At 39.2% G+C, this 20,765-nt stretch overlaps 1 protein-coding gene across 1 annotated transcript in view; it reads left to right on the forward strand.

The window, feature by feature from the left end:
• Positions 1-18,416, forward strand: part of mlip (muscular LMNA-interacting protein) — a 98,037-nt gene extending 79,621 nt beyond the window's left edge. The window contains exon 13 of the mRNA XM_062059621.1: positions 14,095-18,416. Coding sequence (XP_061915605.1) covers positions 14,095-14,232 — 138 coding nt within the window. The 3' untranslated portion in view covers positions 14,233-18,416. The remainder of the gene's footprint in view (positions 1-14,094) is intronic.
• The last annotated feature ends 2,349 nt before the right edge of the window (positions 18,417-20,765 follow it).

The following is a 20,765-nucleotide window of genomic DNA, read 5'->3' on the forward strand; positions in this document are numbered from 1 at the left end:
AGGAGACATGATTAAGGTTTTGAAGAGCAATATGTGTGACGGTGTGTACAGGAAAAAAATAAACTAAAATAAAAATTATATATATATATATATATAATTTTTTATTTTATTTTATATATATATATATATATATATATATATATATATATATATATATATATATATATATATATATATATATATATATATATATATATATATATATATATACATATATATATATATATATATATATATATATATAAGGCAGCACGTTGGCACAGGGGTTAGTGCATGTGCCTCACAATACGAAGGTCCTAAATAGTCCTGAGTTCAATCCCGGGCTCGGGATCTTTTTGTGTGGAGTTTGCATGTTGCATGAATGTTGTCTGTCTATTTGTGTTGGCCCTGCGATGAGGTGGCCTGAGTGCTTGTCTCCCTCACCTGTCCCTAATTGGCAATCAGGATACACCTGACCTTGGTTGCCAATTAGGACAGGGAAAGATCATTGTTTGTTGCTACCTGAACAAGTGTAAACCTTTTTGTGCACTTCTTAGCTGCATAACTTCTCCTAGCTGCACATGCTCTTATTCAAAATATTTTTTTTTACCTGGGCTACGCCGCCAGTCTCTGCATCTTGGTGTCACGCTTAAAGCTTTGCATGCGCTACCTTATAATAAAACATTGTGCTGCTGCTAATGCTAGCAAGTTGGCTGTTATTGTAGACAACAGTACCAAATTCCAGTGATTGTAGTGTTTTAAACCTCTTCATTGCTTAGCAAGTTAATGATAACTTGATAGCTTTTCATACCCGCCACTTTCACAATATTATATCAGACCCACTCGACACCGAGGATGTCGTTGTGGCTTGTACAGCCCTTTGAGACACTAGTGATTTAGGGCTATATAAATAAACATTGATTGATTGATTGATTGACCATATCAAAATAATAACAGATGCATATTTGTGTTTGCTTTCTTTTAATTGAAAGCATGTACACTTTATTATCTAATAATACATCACAGACTTACTGGGAAAAAGTCTCCAATGATGTATCAATAAATGTAAGGATTTTTGCATTTATTTAAGAGACATTTTATTAATTGACACAAAAAGCACATCAATTATGTTGGTGAAATAAGTGTGAATGGTAAAAAAACATAATTCTAAAATATTAAAACAAAATTTGGGAAAAAATATATAGGGGTCTTAACAATACTATTGGTGCGATCTGAGTAAACTCTAATAGTGTCCCCCCTTTTTTTCCACGTTACATTATCATTCCCCCTTTTTTTTTTATTATCCTACTCAATCTTTCTCCTAACACGCTGCACAACATTCAGAATGCCAGAAAATAAAAAGAGGAGCCGGGCTAACTGTCAGGTAATTGGCTAGCATACTTAAATATACAGTAATCACATTAATCGGTTGCTATTATTTGTTGTGCTTCCGTCTTCTTCAGCCAGTGCGCCTCGTGATTGTCGTAACATTTGGTTTCATTGGACAATCTGAGTGCAAGGCTCACACACACGTCAGAATTTTCGATCGTGAATATTGAACATGTTTAATTTTTAATAGTCTGCACCATAGGCGCCGTTCTACGTTTCTGCCAGTGGGTGCTCTGTGTGTGTGTTTAAAAAAAAAAAAAAAGACGATCAGCGAAGTTAATATCCCATATGATTTGTGGCTTTATTGTTTTGTAAAACGGACCAAACTCGCCACAAAATTAACTACGACAAGATTGATTTAAAAATATATATTTTAAAGACTGAAAGTTGCCATCAATCCCACGTGGGGGCTCGGCATTGTCCGTGGGTGCTCGGGCCCCGAAGCACCCATGGGATCGACGCCTATGGTCGGCACAAACCATTTTTTCCACCGGATTTTGGGGGGTATTCTCAGACCAGAATGTGCGGTCAGAGTAATCTTTAGTGGTATCAAATAATCTGGTTTATGCTGATCTGTGTCTGTGCTGGGATCTGGCTCAACATCGGCCCGATTATGTTGATGTGTGTACTACTGTGTTTATAACTGATGATTTCATCATGTGAATTGACGGGCAGTTTGGGATACGACAAAAACAAACAAACAAAAATCTGACCAACACCCAAACTAGGCTGTCTCTCCTCATTCTTTTGAAAGTATTTTTTTTCCAAAATACTTTTGATGTCTTCTTAAACAGTGGTTCTTAAATTTTTTTTGCACCAAATACTAAAAAAATCTGTCTCCAAGTACCACCATAATGACCAACATAAAAATACAGTACAGTACAAATAATCAGAATTTTAAAAGAGAGAGTCCAAGAAGAGGTTATTCTATGGGAGCATAACTGGTTTGACTTAAACCAATTTTTAAAGGCCTACTGAAATGAAATTGTCTTATTCAAACGGGGATAGCAGGTCCATTCTATGTGTCATACTTGATCATTTTGCGATATTGCCCTATTTTTGCTGAAAGGATTTAGTAGAGAACATCGACGATAAAGTTCGCAACTTTTGGTCGCTGATAAAAAAAGCCTTGCCTGTACCGGAAGTAGCGCGACATCACAGGTTGTGGAGCTCCTCACATCTGCACATTGTTTACAATCATGGCCACCAGCAGTGAGAGCGATTCGGACCGAGAAAGCGACGATTTTCCCATTAATTTGAGCGAGGATGAAAGATTCGTGGATGAGGAAAGTGAGAGTGAAGGACTAGAGGGCAGTGGAAGCGATTCAGATAGGGAAGATGCTGTGAGAGGCGGGTGGGACCTGATATTCAGCTGGGAATGACTAAAACAGTAAATAAACACAAGACATATATATACTCTATTAGCCACAACACAACCAGGCTTATATTTAATATGCCACAAATTAATCCCGCATAACAAACACCTCCCCCCTCCCGTCCATATAACCCGCCAATACACATCAAACACCCGCACAACACACTCAATCCCACAGCCCAAAGTACCGTTCACCTCTGCAAAGTTCATACAGCACATATATTTCCCCAAAGTCCCCAAAGTTACGTACATGACATGCACATAGCGGCACGCACGTACGGGCAAGCGATCAAATGTTTGGAAGCCGCAGCTGCGTACTCACGGTACCGCATATCCAACTCAAAGTCCTCCTGGTAAGAGTCTCTGTTGTCCCAGTTCTCCACAGGCCAATGGTAAAGCTTGACTGTCATCTTTCGGGAATGTAAACAATGAAACACCGGCTACGTGATCGTGTTGCTGCAGCCGGCCGCTAATACACCGCTTCCCACCTACAGCTTTCTTCTTTGCTGTCTCCATTGTTCATTAAACAAATTGCAAAAGATTCACCAACACAGATGTCCAGAATACTGTGGAATTTTGCGATGAAAACAGACGACTTAATAGCTGGCCACAATGCTGTCCCAATATGTCCGCACAATCCGTGACGTCACGCGCAAACGCCATCATACCGAGACGTTTTCAGCAGAATATTTCGCGGGAAATTTAAAATTGCACTTTACTAATCTAACCCGGCCGTATTGGCATGTGTTGCAATGTTAAGATTTCATCATTGATATATAAACTATCAGACTGCGTGGTCGGTAGTAGTGGGTTTCAGTAGGCCTTTAAGAACCCCTTAAAATGTATGTGCCTCAGTTTCGTATGTGCTCCGGTAAAGTATTCTACAAACGTATAATGTTGTGCCTCTAATAAATGGCACCATTTGGCTGAATTTAGTCCTGCGCCTTTGAATACTACAGTCTCCCCTGGTTAGTGCTCTGGTTCTGACTCCACTATTGTTTTTTTTACTAATACAATCTATCAAGGGTGGAGGAGCAAGTCCACTTAGAACTTTAAAACTTCTGATATCTCTCCAAATCTAAAATATTATTTTTTACTTACAATGCTACAATAATGGTAATGCAAGGGCTTCCTGTCTAGAGTTTTGAGTGTTTTTTAAACAAGACTTGAGTGGCTTCAAAGTGCTCTCAGATGTGTGGGACGAAGTTGTGTGGCAATAGTTAATGTGACTAAATATCATAGAGTGCACATAGAGGTTTGCAGACTCTACTGTCAAGTATGGCCTTACATGTTTAAAGTTTGCCAAATTAAATTGAACAATGTCAGCTATTTCAGCGGTCAGCTCTGTCTAAATTGTGTTACTCGAATCGCTTGGGGTAGAAACATATTTATTATTAATCTAGTTTATTTTAGCACAACATACGTAATTGTATGTACATGTATTCTTGAGTCCCTTCTTATGCAGTATATTTGGATAATAATTATTTTTCTAATCAACCTGACCTAGGCTTTGTCACGATTGGTAAAACTGGTGGACCCAAATGCAGAAAAGACAAGCAGAATTAAAGTTCAAGGGTTATTATTCATAAAACCAGAGGGAAAGGAGGGAGCTCGTAGTCTTTGGCTTGGCAGTCCAGGCTAGCAGGCTGAGGCTAGCAGGCGGAGGCTAGCAGGCGGAGGCTAGCAGGCGGAGGCTAGCAGGCGGAGGCTAGCAGGCGGAGGCTAGCAGGCGGAGGCTAGCAGGCGGAGGCTAGCAGGCGGAGGCTAGCAGGCGGAGGCTAGCAGGCGGAGGCAGGCACACACGGCAGGTAGGGAACACATGTAGAAGGTGAAACGATCTGCCGATCGCGCCGAGAGAAGTCCAAACATTTGAAGGCTGAGAGCTGGAGCCAAGCCTACGCCCAAAACACGCCCACTCTCCCAAAGACACACACAGAGACAAACAGACACAAACAGACAGAGACTGTGACAGGCTTAAGGTTTATGTGTTAAATAAATAATAATCTTTGTGATTGACATATGGTTGCTGATTAATATATGGTTTCATATCCTTTCACAAGGTTATTAAGTACAATTAAAATCAAGAGTAAGATTACTAATACAGTGTTAAGATTTGAGTGGACCCCAGACCTCTCTGTTGTGGAAAAGTTGGACCCCGAGGTCAAAAAGGTGAATAACTCCTGGCCAAAAAAAACTAAAAACAATTAGGTTTAACTACTGACTCCAAGTAAAATTATTCCATACTATTAGTTTTTGCACTACATGCTGTCTCTTTTTTTTCTCGACTTACAAACCCCGTTTCCATATGAGTTGGGAAATTGTGTTGGATGTAAATATAAACGGAATACAATGATTTGCAAATCATTTTCAACCCAGATTCAGTTGAATATGCTACAAAGACAACAAATTTGATGTTCAAACTGATAAACATTTTTTTTTTGCAAATAATCATTAACTTTAGAATTTGATGCCAGCAACACGTGACAAAGAAGTTGGGAAAGGTGGCATTAAATACTGATAAAGTTGAGGAATGCTCATCAAACACTTATTTGGAACATCCCACAGGTTATCAGGCAAATTGGGAACAGGTGGGTGCCATGATTGGGTATAAAAGTAGATTCCATGAAATGCTCAGTCATTCACAAACAAGGATGGGGCAAGGGTCACCACTTTTTCAACAAATGCGTGAGCAAATTGTTGAACAGTTTAAGAAAAACCTTTCTCAACCAGCTATTGCAAGGAATTTAGCGACTTCACCATCTACGGTCCGTAATATCATCAAAGGGTTCAGAGAATCTGGAGAAATCACTGCACGTAAGCAGCTAAGCCCGTGACCTTCGATCCCTCAGGCTGTACTGCATCAACAAGCGACATCAGTGTGCAAAGGATATCACCACATGGGCTCAGGAACACTTCAGAAACCCACTGTCAGTAACTACAGTTGGTCGCTACATCTGTAAGTGCAATTTAAAACTCTCCTATGCAAGGCGAAAACCGTTTATCAACAACACCCAGACACGCAGTCGGCTTCTCTGGGCCTGAGCTCATCTAAAATGGACTGATACAAAGTGGAAAAGTGTTCTGTGGTCTGACGAGTCCACATTTCAAATTGTTTTTGGAAACTGTGGACGTCGTGTCCTCCGGACCAAAAAGGAAAAGAACCATCCGGATTGTTATTGGCGCAAAGTTGAAAAGCCAGCGTCTGTGATGGTATGGGGGTGTATTAGTGTCCAAGACATGGGTAACTTACACATCTGTGAAGGTGCCATTAATGCTGAAAGGTACATACAGGTTTTGGAGCAACATATGTTGCCATCCAAGCAACGTTACCATGGACGCCCCTGCTTATTTCAGCAAGACAATGCTAAGCCACGTGTTACATCAACGTGGCTTCATAGTAAAAGAGTGCGGGTACTAGACTGGCCTGCCTGTAGTCCAGACCTGTCTCCCATTGAAAATGTGTGGCGCATTATGAAGCCTAAAATACCACAAGGGAGACCCCCGGACTGTTGAACAACTTAAGCTGTACATCAAGCAAGAATAGGAAACAATTCCACCTGAGAAGCTTAAAAAATGTGTCTCCTCAGTTCCCAAACGTTTACTGAGTGTTGTTAAAAGGAAAGGCCATGTAACATAGTGGTGAACATGCCCTTTCCCAATTACTTTGGCACGTGTTGCAGCCATGAAATTCTAAGTTAATTATTACTTGCAAAAAAAAATAAAGTTTATGAGTTTGAACATCAAATATCTTGTCTTTGTAGTGCATTCAATTGAATATGGGTTGAAAAGGATTTGCAAATCATTGTATTCCGTTTATATTTACATCTAACACAATTTCCCAACTCATATGGGGCTTGTACAATAGAGTCTTACACTATTGTTCTAGCTGTCCTTTATTTCATTTAATTCTTCATCATATTCTTAATTAGGCTATATAGAAAGCAGCAAGTGCAGATGTGATAAAAAATAATGCCATGTGTCACAAATTCTAACCTAATTGAAAACAGATAGCATTTTTTTTAAAATGTTCCTTCCACCCTCTTAGCCTCTGTTTAATTCCTGAACATTGACACATTAGTAGCTCATTATATTATCCCACACAGCAGATAAAAAGCACCGAATATGCAGCAGAAAAGCTTGTTAAATATATTTAAATTCATCACATTTATTGAGAGTATATTTGGTTTCTAAAAAAGAGCTTGCTACGGAATGGTTGTTCTGTTGTGTGAGCAGCTGCAGAACAAAGACTGCAGGTGCAAAAGGTCAGTCAATTAATTCAGGTCAGGACTAAAAATAAAACTGATACAACTGTCGAAAAAGTTCCCACAGGTCAATGTTGTTGTTTTTTGGTCCACAATAGTAATTCATATTGATACCACTGGGGTGCCTCCTTGTTTGTTTGATAAATAACAATGATTACCATGATCATCAGGAAGGAAATAAACACTCTTCAATGAGACAACTGGTGCGTCCATGCATGATTATGTGTGCGCCTTTGTGAAATTGTGCGGTTCCCCGCGGTTACGACGTAGACTTTTTCAAAGCAAGCGAAAAGAACGATGCAGCAGTCAAAGCTAACTACATGGTGAGTGAGATGGTTGTTAGGGCGGGAAAGCCATTCAAAGAAGGTGAATTCATTAAAAAGTGCATGTTAGATTTTTTTAAAGAAATATTTTCTTGCGGCGCAGCCTCACCCAGTTTCTGCATCCAGTGGCCCCCAGGAAAATTGAGTTTGAGACCCCTGCTGTATATATTTGTTTTTCCGAAAAATCACACTTAATATACTTTGGGTAACAACAGTCAATATTTATTTATTTTATTTTATTTTTTTAGGGGGGTAACAGTCAATATTTATTTATTTATTAGATTGTCCAGGATGTACCCCGCCTTCTGCCCGATTGTAGCTGAGATAGGCTCCAGCGTCCCCCGCGACCCCGAAGGGAATAAGCGGTAGAAAATGGATGGATGGATGGATGGTTGGATTTTATTTTTTTCTTATATAATAAAAGTGAGCTTTTGTTAAACCAAATATTGTGTGTTTTTTTCCATATACAACAACCTATCTGGACTCGATAAGAGAATCGATAAGGAATCGGTTCGATAACAGGATTCGATAATAGGCTCGAACTCGATAATTTCTTGTCAAACATCATCCCTAGCGTGGCATCGCAACTTTTTGAACCAGTCGCGATCCTGTTGCTTAGCCTATGTTTAGACCTATGTAACGGGGTAGCTTACATCAAAACTACAAGCTACGAAGAAGGAAAATAGAAGGGACAAACAAACATGGAGATAATCCATGATGGTTTACGAATAATGAGTCACGATTAGGGATGTATATCGTGAAGATTTTATTGATTTGATAACCTTATAGATATGCGTTATCGATACCGGTATTTGTTGGTGCTCTTATCAGTACCATAGGTAATTGGTGTAAATAAAGATGTGGAAAAAAATAATTTTTTATTAAAAAAAATGTATTAGCACAAGCGGTTGTACACCTCCACAACATCATGTAACAACTCAGAGCAGGGAAGTCTTTTATTAACACTTACTTTTTAAGTCTTAAACAAGTCAACTATGTTTGTTTATGCAGTTGTTATGTCATCATCTTGTGAAGAGCACACAGATACATCACTGTTTCTATTTATTATACTTACACTCAGCAGGAAATATCATTTATATTCATTTACAGAACACAGACCTTCTAAATGATGTATCACATATCAGTGGCGGGCCGTGCGTTTCTCACCTAGGCCTTCAGCGATGTCCTACTTCGTCCGAATTCACCTCTCAAAATACCGTAATTTATGTCACCACATGGACATGGCTGGAGATACTATACAGAAACACACTTGCACACTACTGGACATTGAATCCCCTCAACAGTGTACAAAACGGTCTATTTTTCGGCACATTTAACATTCAATAAACCCGCTTCAGCAATTAAAACATATCTTACGTGGTTCTGTCAAAAATAAAAGACTTGTATAAAACAATTGAAATATGGAAAAAATTAAGAAATAAAATATTTGTACTCACATGGGATCCCATTTAGAAAATTCATAGCGGAGTATTGGTGTATGCAAAACAGCAGCAGGCGGCTGTGTCCTGCGGGCCGGTTATAATAGTAATCAAATATCATCCCGGGGGCCATAGATAATTCATGGCTTTGACTTTGACACCCCTGCTGTAGGCGGAGAAAATGAATAACATTATAGGGGTGGGCCAAAGAAAAGGCAAATTGTGGGGTGTACCCAGCTAAATGACTGATAGTTAAGAGTAATGGACCCTTATTGGCTCCATTTGGTTCCATTTCTACACTCAGTTACATTTACATTGATATTTTACATGTGGGCTCATATATAGGGATGCCATTAGATGAGGGTATGTAGCTTAATGCATAGAAACTTGGGGGTCCTTGAAATTAAACTGGGGGAGGATAATCACTGCTAAAACCGTAATACCTATAAAATCTTCTCTTATGGGGCTCCCTGGCATATCTTTTCAATTGGAGGTCCGTGGGGCTAATGAGTGTTAATTTGATATGTCGTGTTGATGTAGCAAGCCACTTTTGCCGTGTAGCTTGTAGTACAGGGGCCGTACTTATCAAGCTTCTTAGAATTACTCCTAAGAAGTCTGCTAAGAGTTGACTTAAGAGTAAATAAATTCTTCGCTGAAAGCTGCACTTAAAAGTTAGTTATCAAGCGTCTTACTCACACTTTCAGCGAAGTGTAGGACTGAATCTTAAGTGTCACACTCAGAGGTGAATTACGACATTACTATGTGCCGTAAACGGAATTTTAGGTGACGTCATTTCTGTGTCCATAGAAATGACCAATCACGGAAGGGAATCCGTTGTCTAAGAATAAAGAAATATCTTGGAAATATTTAAGTGGACAATGAGAGTGTATATTTTGACAATAAACTACAAAATAATACAAAACAAACTAGTCCCCGCCGGCACTCACGCTACCGCTCCCTCTCTTCTATCGCCCACACACTCACTGACGTCACTCACCTCACGGCCACACACATACGCTATTGTCATAACATTTTCTTTCCAATTCATTAATTAGGCAACTAATTTGAAACTGGTGTGGGTGGCTCTATATATACTAGCCCACTGCAGACACATGCAGAAATCAACAAGGAATCGAAAAGTATTAAATCTGTGACAAAAATAATATCCGCTCTGTCTAAACGATACCATTTGATCAGCTGCTCGTCATCAAAAAAAACAAAACATTGTTCCGTTCCCTGAACGTTCGCGCACGTCTCTCTCGCCTCAGTGCCATCCCCTGCTGGCAACTCCTAACCACTTAAGACACCTCTGAAGGTCTCTTAAATATCGTGGAGAGTAGGAGTGATTCTTAGACTTAAGAACGTTGATAAAAAGCTTTTATTCTTAAGTTTGAGAGTAGGACTAAATTTAGCAAATTCTCAGGACTTAAGTGTAAAATGGCACTCTAAGAAGCTTGATAAGTACAGCCCCAGCTTGCTACAATTCTCCTGGGATGGCTTCTCCAGTAGTTTAGCTACATTTAAACCAGAGTAACAAGTAGTTTGATTTACTACATTTTCTAAGTAGCTTGCCCATCACTACAATATCTTGTATCAATCACCAGCATAGTGGGTTTTAAGAATAGACTGAGAGGAGAAGTATTGCAGAAAGAGATTATTCTAGATTGTACCTAGTGTCATGACTGGTTTTATTGATTATTGACTATTTTATTGATTATGGGACAAGCAGTAGAAAATGGATGTATGGTACTTTTTCGTCACTTATTGTTTGTCTTTGGTACACTAATGTGTATATTTAGGCCATTGGTTCTTTGTTTTATTTTTGCAAAAATATATATCTACTTTAATATTGCTATTTTTATCTTTGGTATGAACATTATTATGTAAACCCAAAGTTATTGTTTTTTGTTGTTGCTGTTTTTGTATTACAACATTTTATTATTGATCATGTTGTACTGCATTGTAATCTTTTGTTTTGTGATTGTGTGATGTTTTTTGCCTGGACCCCTGGAAGAATAGTCTCCACTGCGGTGTAGACTAATGGGGATCCTTAATAAACTAAACTAAACTAAACTGCTAATTCCGTGACACTGTGGAAATAGGCTAAACATAATTATTTTCAGGCTAGTTAACACGTTTTAATGAACATTTTATCATTTGTTCCTATCATCCAAGCATGCATGTCATTTTCAATATAATTGTATTGTCCATATCGCAGCTCCATTTGCATTTGAAAATGTAAAAGGACATAGTGTTTTTTCCTTCTGTAGACCTACAATCTCAAACTTCACTTCACGCCCTAACATTTTAGTTTGAACCATGAAGGAACCAGCCAGCAATCGGACTATGTGACGGTTGAAAAAACACATTTCCAGCAATTCCACAGCTGCAATAAATTAGCTTAAATGTCATGTCCAAACAGAACCCTTGTTACAACTTGATGAATGCCACTTTTGCAGGGACGGCACCAGGATTTTTTCCTCTCCAGAGGATAAGGGGGGGTTTAACCAATTTGACCAAAGAATATTCAACACAATAGTTAAGCCTAACACAAACGATGGCAAACATGTTTTATATGCAAAAGGTGACAGAGCAAAGGACAGCAGCTCAAGCGCCTGCAAATAACCGGACAATACATCCAAAATGCAAGAAGTGTCTATATAAATGCATAATTAATGAAAACTGTCAACTATGCAAGCTGGGGAAGAACTGTCCGTATAAGATGGGGGGAAAATGGAGGGAGATGGGGAGTGAGAAAGACAAAGGGAACAGGATTGGAATGACGGACACAGCTGAGTTATAAATAACATATTTTTCTTTTTTTTCTTTTTCCTTTCCTGCAACACCTGTGGTGTTTTACAGTTTTACAACATTTGTATCAAAGATTGCGGCTACTGTAATCCATTTTTACTGCTAATATTGGTAAAATTGGTATTAACTGGTATTATGTATATAGTGTAAAATATATCTACATGTATTTATACATATATTTAATTGTGATTAATTTTACCTTGCATGCAGCTCTATATAAATATACTGTGTATATTGTATACCGTTGTATACTGTAGAACTTTTCACTTTTCTATTAACAAACTCAAAAACATATCAGCCCTCACTCCATCTACTGCAAATAAAATAGAAAAATAATAAAGTGGCATGTTTTATTACACATACAACACAAAACACACAACATTTATTTACAACATCCAGTAAGATACTGTATGTACCGTATTTTCCGGACTATAAGGCACACTTAAAATTCTTTTTTCCCCCTCAAAACTCGATTGTGCGCCTAATGTAAGAAATAAGTTGGGTTGAGCTTACCCACCTCGAAGCAATTTTATTTGGTACATGGTGTAATGATAAGTGTGACCAGTAGATGGAAGTCAAACATAAGAGACAAGTGTAGGCTACACCGTTTGATGTGCTTCAACATACGATAATTATTATGGTGTGTGTATAAGGTAAGACATGTTATTTGGCGTTTTTTTCCCCAATATAATGCAAAAGCAACTTTTCTTACCTTCTGGTGCTTGCTGATCTGTATTTGGGATCAGCATAAATCCTGAAAAATTGAGCGCCTCCGCCTTTGTAGTCCGTGGGAACACCATATTCAATAAGCGTCTGCTTTTTCTCTATCTTCTTGTTATGGGACATTCATCCTCCGCTGTTGCCATTTCTAATATAAAGTAGCGTAAAGTTCTTACTTATATCTGTCAGTAAACTCGCCATGAAAGCGCTAAAACATACCGGTGTAGTGAGTTTACATTATTCACCCAAGGAATTTGAGTTATTAGAGTTCCGGTCGGACGTTTTTTCACGAGACACATTTCCGATTTTGTTGTTTCCGGATGAGGAGATGCTGCTCCGTTATTGATTTAAGTAAAGTCTGAATGTCGTTAAAACCGTTAGCTCCATCTTTTGACACTTCTTCCACTCCCGTCCTTGCACGCTACACCGCTACAACAAAAATGACGGGGAGAAGACGCTGTCGAAGGTGAGCCACGTAAATAAGACCGCCCACAAAACGGCGCATCCGGAAGCGACTGTCAGAAAGCGGCTTGAAGATGATCTGTAAAACATAATCTATGCAACATTTTGACCAAAGAACCACCATTACATGTTATGTAGACCACAAGGAAGTGTTTTCTATTTAGAAAAAAAAAATAATAATATGACTCCTTTAATGCGCCCTATAATCCGGTGCGTCTTATATATGAAAAAAGATCAAAAATAGACCATTCATCGGCAGTGCGCCTTATAATCCGGTGCGCCCTATGGTCAGGAAAATACAGTGCAGTAAATGTACAACAATAGCTATTTACAAACAATAAGTTACGTAACACACTATTTATACTGTATAGAAAACCAGAGTCATGTAATTTGGCAGATATGGACTTTAATGGGTGAGATAGTGATATTATACGGTCATTTTATTTGTACTTCTTCATTATTCTTAGCCACTGTAACCAGAATACACGTCAAACTCAGTATTCTCTCACATAAATATACACATAGGAAATCGTTAAATTACTTTGGATGTATTTTTTTTTTTTTTTACAACACAATTAAATAAATATAATGTTAATTTATGATTTTTAGTGAGAATGGATTAAAGTCATGTAATAGGCTTTTAATATACCCGTTGATACAAATGGTACTGCTTATGTTGCCTTGGTGCAGACGCCGAGAAAGCCCTTATGGCTATTGGGGCGCTTGAACGACATTACTACATTTAAAATGCCAGCAAAATAACAAAAGCATATGTTTACTGGATGACTATGGAGCAATACTAACAAATACAGTTGGCTACTGCCAAAGAAGGCGAAGTTGATAGACACACAAGGGAGTAGCTCCACTGGAGGAAGTATGGAGGAAGGCAAGATTGTTTTATTAGAGACTTCATTTTATTGTCATTAAATTTTCAACTCTACAGTACAGATAAGAACACAATTTTGTTGCATTAGCTCGTTGTAGTGAAAGATAAAAGAGCAATAAGGTGCAGATATAAATAAATAGATTACTGTACTGATAAATATATTGCACTTTTGCATAGGCATCCACGTTTATGGATGTATGTTATAATCTCTTTATATTCCAGCGAGTCAATCCATTTTTCGGGGAATAAATATCTCCGCCATGCCTCCATGGTTTTATTTAATATTTTCAGGACTTATGCAGATCCTAAATGCACAAAACCAGGTACCAATAGGTAAGAAAAGTTGATTTTGCATAATAGAACCCTTAAATGCTGGGGGGGCTGAACTGAGGCTAAACAGATTTCTGCCCTGTTGTCCTTCTTAAACACCTTCATTTTGTATTTGTAGGTGGGAAGTGTGAGCCCTGAAGATACGGGAAGAAGAAGTAGACAAAGTCTAATGGGGCAAGAAGAGAGGAAATCTGAGAGACGAAGACCATTCTCTTTGGGTGAATTACACATCAGGGAGCCAGATCAGTCCCTTTGAGGAAGATGTCCCCATTTCTCTCTTGCCAACACAAACATCAATCAACTCTTCACGCCCCACATAATTTTAAGATATTCATTTGCCGACATCAATTAAGAAATAGGGGAAGAAAATAACTGAGAGGTATAATGTCCTCATTAGTGCTTTGTCAGATCCGTTTTCTATACTGCTTGGGGTAACGGGTGAGCTGGAGCCGGTCGACACCCTGGGCATCATTTCATATTGCACATATAGACAAACAGCCGTTCATATTCAGCATTTAGAGTCTCCAGCTACGCTAACATGAAGGTTTTTGGAATGTGGGAGGAAGCCGATTCCCATCCAAGTCGCTCAATCAGCACTTTCAAGTCCGAGTCCATGGTTCTCCCCCGGAAAAGAGTGGATGGCCAGCTCCGGGTTGGGGAGGAGATCTTGCCCCAAGTGGAAGAGTTCAAGTACCTGGGAGTCTTGTTCACGAGTGAGAGAAGAGTGGATCGTGAGGTCGACAGGCGGATCGTGCGGCGTCTTCAGTATTGCGGACGCTGTATCGGTCCGTTGTGGTGAAGAAGGAGCTGAGCCGGAAGGAAAAGCTCTCAATTTACCGGTCAATCTACGTTCCCATCCTCACCTATGGTCATGAGCTTTGGGTTATGACCGAAAGGACAGGAGCACAGGTACAAGCGGCCGAAATGAGTTTCCTCCACCGGGTGGCGGGGCTCTCCCTTAGAGATAGGGTGAGAAGCTCTGCCATCCGGGAGGAGCTCAAAGGAAAGCCGCTGCTCCTCCACATTGAGAGGAGCCAGATGAGTTGGTTCGGGCATCTGCTCAGGATGCCACCCGAACGTTTCCTGAGGGAGGTGTTTAGGGCACGTTCAACTGGTCGGAGGCCACGGGGAAGACCCAGGACACATTGGGAAGACTATGTCTCCCGGCTGGCCTGGGAACGCCTCAGGATCCCCCGGGAGGAGCTGGACGATTGGCTGGGGAGAGGGAAGTCCGGGCTTCTCTGCTTAGGCTGCTTCCTCCGCGACCCGACCTCGGATAAGTGGAAGAAGATGGATGGATGGATGGGAGAAAACTGTACTACCTGGAGAAACAAGAAAATGCCTAAGCAAATTCAAACTGTTAATCCAATATGCCAACCACTCGTCCCCACCGTACGTCCCTCTATGCGACACAAGCATTCGTAAATTAATTTTTTTTAAAAAGATGTTAGATAAAAGCTCCCTTTGTCAAGATTTTGCCTTGGCGGCTTGGCGTGGGTTGAGTAACGAGCTGCCGATTGACAAAACAATTAGTTTTCAGTTTGCTATTTTCCAACAAAAGCCTTAAAATCGCTCTTTCGCTTAGTTTAGTTTAGTTTATTAAGGATCCCCATTAGTCTACACCGCAGTGGAGACTATTCTTCCTGGGGTCCAGGCAAAAAACATCACACAATCACAAAACAAAAGATTAAAATGCAACAGGAGTGCAAGATTACATTTGAGGCTTGTTGCAGCTCTCTATGAACCATTTTTGGTATGTGCTGAGAAACTTGCATGTCACCAAAAAGCTGGTATTCTTTCCTTGTTGCCATGGTGACGGAAGGAGTGACTGTCCTTCAGCCATGAAAAGAAAGTTTTCTTTGGTGACGAGACTTGAAAACAAATGCTCGGCTGCTTAAACGGACCCATAGCGTCCAGATGACAATTTTTTTGCCGTTGAAAATTAATTTGGCGTTAATTTCCCATAATATTGATTAGTTTTTAGTAACGGGTAGATAAATAACTGTACATGTAACGGCCCCTTTCTATCGCCCAACTCGATATGCCCCCTTTAAGTGTGACGCAGTCCACCGAACTGGAGCCCATTTTCCCGCATAGACAATGTGGATAAAGGCATGTAAAACTTTTATTTTCATCCCTTGTATGTTTTTGTCACCCTGGTCCACGATTACTTCAAAACTGATATGGTTTTGTGACGTGTGGCTACACAAACAATAAGTCAACATAACTAAAAGAAGAATGTATTGTTTAGAGCAAAGTCAGCTTTGGTTAAAATTACCACGCAGATCCTGACTTCCTAGGCCCAAAAAATCATGTTGTAAGTTTAAAGTCCAAAAGGCAGTGTTCTGGCCAAAATCTAGCCTTGATGCTGGATTTTAAATGGCTTAAATGTGCTTTTATTAAACCTGGCTAAAGTGTGTCTGTAGTATTAACCTCAAAGAGCTGTGCTTTTTCACACCGGTCCACAATAGTTCGTGTTATTGTGTACTTAATCACACACACACACACATATTCTTGTATTCCGTACCTTCTCGAGACCTCTGAAAAATGCCTACCTCTTTAGGACCACCCTTTCTAGATATATAATGATGTTTATTTACAACATTAACAATACATATTAAAGTATTTCTGATTCTGATTCTGATATACATACTATGCAAATATAAAAAAGCTTGTTGTGAAAGATGAGTTGGAATTTCACCAGAAAAAGTTCACAATTTCACAAGAAAAACTTAGAATGTTGGCAGTATTATAACAAAAGTCGTAATTTTACTCAACACAAGTCAAAGTGTTACAAGAAAAACTGAACATTTGTGCAATATTATGATAAAAGTCGGAATTTTACTCAACAGTCACAATTTTACAAGAAAAGCTCAACATTTTGGCAATTTTATGAAAAGAGTCGTAATTTTACTGGACAAAAGTCACAATTTTATAAGAAAACTTTAAAATGTTGGCAATATTATAATAATAATCAGAATTTTTACTTGGCAAAACTATGACAAAAGTCATTGTTTTACTCAAAAAATGTCACTGTTTTACAAGAACAACAAAAAAATTGTCAGTATTGTGATAGAAGTCAGAATTTTATATGACAAATGTCACCATTTTGCATTAAAAGGTAATAATTTTACAAAAAAAGGTAATAATTTTACGAGAAAATATTGCAATATTACAGAAACAGAAAGAATATGAGAAATTGTTCCCAATTTTATAAGAAAAAAGTCTACACATTGTGAGAAAAAGACTGCTTTTAGTTAATTTTTTAATTTTTTGTTTGTAATTGTTTTTTTGTCTTCATTATTTACTTCAAGTTATTACAGTATGTCTCCATACACATATTTTTTAAATGTTTTAATTATTTTTTTGCCAAAAGGGGCGCATTTCAATTTTTTACACACACCTTATTACAAATGTTGGCCAGAGGGGGAGCACTTTTAAAAACCGACACACAGTCAATTAGAAAAATCCCTCCTGTTTGGGACCACCCTAATTTTGGTAGATTTCACCACCAGGGATGCAAATTAGACATTGTCTATTAGATGCAATGGTTTTCCGTATTGGGACCATGATTTATGTCCTAACTTGTTCACCGGTCCTCATATGGAAGGTACTTTTCCTTGTTGATGTCTCAAGAAGGGTATGAATACAAGAACACACACACACACACACACACACACACACACACACACACACACACACACACACACACACACACACACACACACACACACACACACACACACACACACTGTAACTCTTGTCTCAAAACTAAGTAAACATGATTTTTCTCGGGTTTGGTGCTCATAAACAGGTTCCAGTAGGTGACACATATTACCTATTATAACATCCAGACAGAGGCAGAGTCATACATGTGTCATTCTATTTTAGTTGTATTTAGTCTTATTATACAGTAGTAAATAGATTTTGACTAAATGCTAAAACTCATTGGTTGTATGACCGCGGGAGTTACATTGTTAATTAGATTGTAACAAGTTACCCACCATGTAATAAAATGAGATACAACTAAAACAAAGTAGAACGATGCATTCGAGACACATATGGAGAGGAGAGGGAGCAATGTCAGAGAAGGTTCCATATCTTGTTCTATGGTTATCATCACACTGCTTCCTCTGTGCCATCACTGGTAATGCTTTGTCTGTGGTAGTATCGCAAAAAAGCCAAAAAAATCCAACACTTTTCTGAGTTAATTTATTTTTCGCTGGCGAGTTAAAGCTTCATGCTATTTGATGATACGACGCTTGAAGATGGTTTGAACAAAATACGTTTTATCCGACTTTTAGGCATATGTTTTTTTCCACAACATATTGATTCAAGTACAAATAGTTGCACTGTACTGCAATGTTTCCTGCACTCTCACTCCTGAGAGGGAGTCTATTTTTCTTGCATTTTGTCATGCGAATAAAGATCTTTGCTGGATTGCATTGTAAGTGTTAGTGTTTCATTGATGCTACTCTACCTTCAAATGCCTGCACTCAATACTTTAAACACCGTATTTTCCGGAATATTAGGTGCACTTAAAATCCTTTTTTTTCCCCCTCCAAACTCGACAGTGCTCCTTATAACCCGGTGCGCCTAATGTACGGAATACGTTTGGTTGAGTTTACCCACCTCAAAGCTATTTTATTTGGTGCATGGTGTAATGATAAGTGTGACCAGTAGATGGCAGTCAAACATAAGAGATAAGTGTAGACTGCAATATGATTGCAATATGTCTCAAGTAAACAACACCAACATTTCAAATGTGCCATTGAAAATGTAGAACATTACACACGGCGCTCAAAAATCCATCAAAATTTTGTAGTACGACTTTGGTAAGCTACGGAGCCGCACCGCTTGAAGGATTGTCAGCGCATTAAACATACGAGTATTATTATGATGTGTGTATAAGGTAAGACATATTATCTGGTGTTTTGTGTCACAATATTATGCAAAAGCAACTTTTCTTACCTTCTGGTACCTGCTGATCTGTATTTGGGATCTGCATAAACCCTGAAAAATTGCGCGCGTCCTCCTTTGTAGTCCGTGGCGACACCATAGTCGATAAGCTTCTTCTTTTTTCTCTATCTTCTTGTTATGGGACATTCATTCTCTGCTGTTGCCATTTCTAATACAAAGTAGTGTAAAGTTCTTACTTATATCTGTCAGTAAACTTGCCATGAAAGCACTAAAACATACCGGTATAGTGAGTTTACATTATTCACCCAAGGAACTTTAGTTATTAGAGTTCCGGTCGGACGGTTTTTCACGGGACACATTTCCTGTGTTGTTTTCGGATGAGGAGAGCTGCTCCGTTATTGGATTAAAGGCCTACTGAAACCCACTACTACCGACCACGCAGTCCGATAGTTTATATATCAATGATGAAATCTTAACATTGCAACACATGCCAATACGGCCGGGTTAACTTATAAAGTGCAATTTTAAATTTCCCGTGTAACTTCCGGTTGAAAACGTCTATGTATGATGACGTTTGCGCGTGACGTCAATAGTTGAAACGGAAGTATTCGAACACATTGTATCTCAATACAAAAAGCTCTGTTTTCATCGCAAAATTTCACAGTATTCTGGACATCTGTGTTGGTGAATCTTTTGCAATTTGTTTAATGAACAATGGAGACTGCAAAAAAGAAAAGCTGTAGGTGGGATCGGTGTATTAGCGGCTGGCTGCAGCAACAGAACCAGGAGGACTTTGAGGATAGCAGACGCGCTATCCGACGCTAGCCGCCGACCGCATCGATGATCAGGTGAAGTCCTTCGTCGCGACGCTGATCGCTGGAACGCAGGTGAGCACGGGTGTTGATGAGCAGATGAGGGCTGGCTGGCGTAGGTGGAGAGATAATGTTTTTATCATAGCTCTGACGAGGTCCCGTAGCTAAGTTAGCTTCAATGGCGTCGTTAGCAACAGCATTGCTAGGCTTCGACAGGCGGCACAGCATTAACCATTTAGTTACAGGTCCAGTGTTTGGTTCGGTGTCTCCTGATAGTAGTATTGTTGATCTTCTGTCTATCCTTCCAGTCAGGGGCTTATTTCTTTTGTTTCTATCTGCATTTAAGCACGATGCTATCATGCTAGCTCCGTAGCTAAAGTGCTTCACCGATGTATTGTCGTGGAGATAAAAGTCACTGTGAATGTCCATTTTGCGTTCTCGACTCTCATTTTCAAGAGGATATAGTATTCAAGGTGGTTTAAAATACAAATCCGTGATCCACAATACAAAAAGGAGAAAGTGTGGAATCCAATGAGCCCTTATACCTAAATTACGGTCAGAGCGAAAAAAGATACGTCCTGCACTGCACTCTAGTCCGTCACTCTCACGTTCCTCATCCACAAATCTTTCATCCTGGCTCAAATTATTGGGGTCGCTTTCTCGGTCCGAATCGCTCTCGCCGCTGGTGTAAACAATGGGGAAATGTGAGGAGCCTTTCAACCTGTGACGTCACGCTACTTCCGGTACAGGCAAGGCTTTTTTTTTATCAGCGACCAAAAGTTGCGAACTTTATCGTCGATGTTCTCTACTAAATCCTTTCAGCAAAAATATGGCAATATCGCGAAATGATCAAGTATGACACATAGAATGGATCTGCTATCCCCGTTTAAATAAAACAAATTAATTTCAGTAGGCCTTTAAGTAAAGTCTGAATGTCATTAAAACAGTTATCTCCATCTTTTGACACTTCTTCCACCCCCGTCCTTGCACACTACACCGCTACAACAAAGATGACGTGGAGAAGACGCTGTCGAAGGTGAGCCACGTAAATAAGACC

This window comes from Entelurus aequoreus, linkage group LG09 (assembly GCF_033978785.1).
Source record: "Entelurus aequoreus isolate RoL-2023_Sb linkage group LG09, RoL_Eaeq_v1.1, whole genome shotgun sequence".
NCBI lineage: Eukaryota > Metazoa > Chordata > Actinopteri > Syngnathiformes > Syngnathidae > Entelurus > Entelurus aequoreus.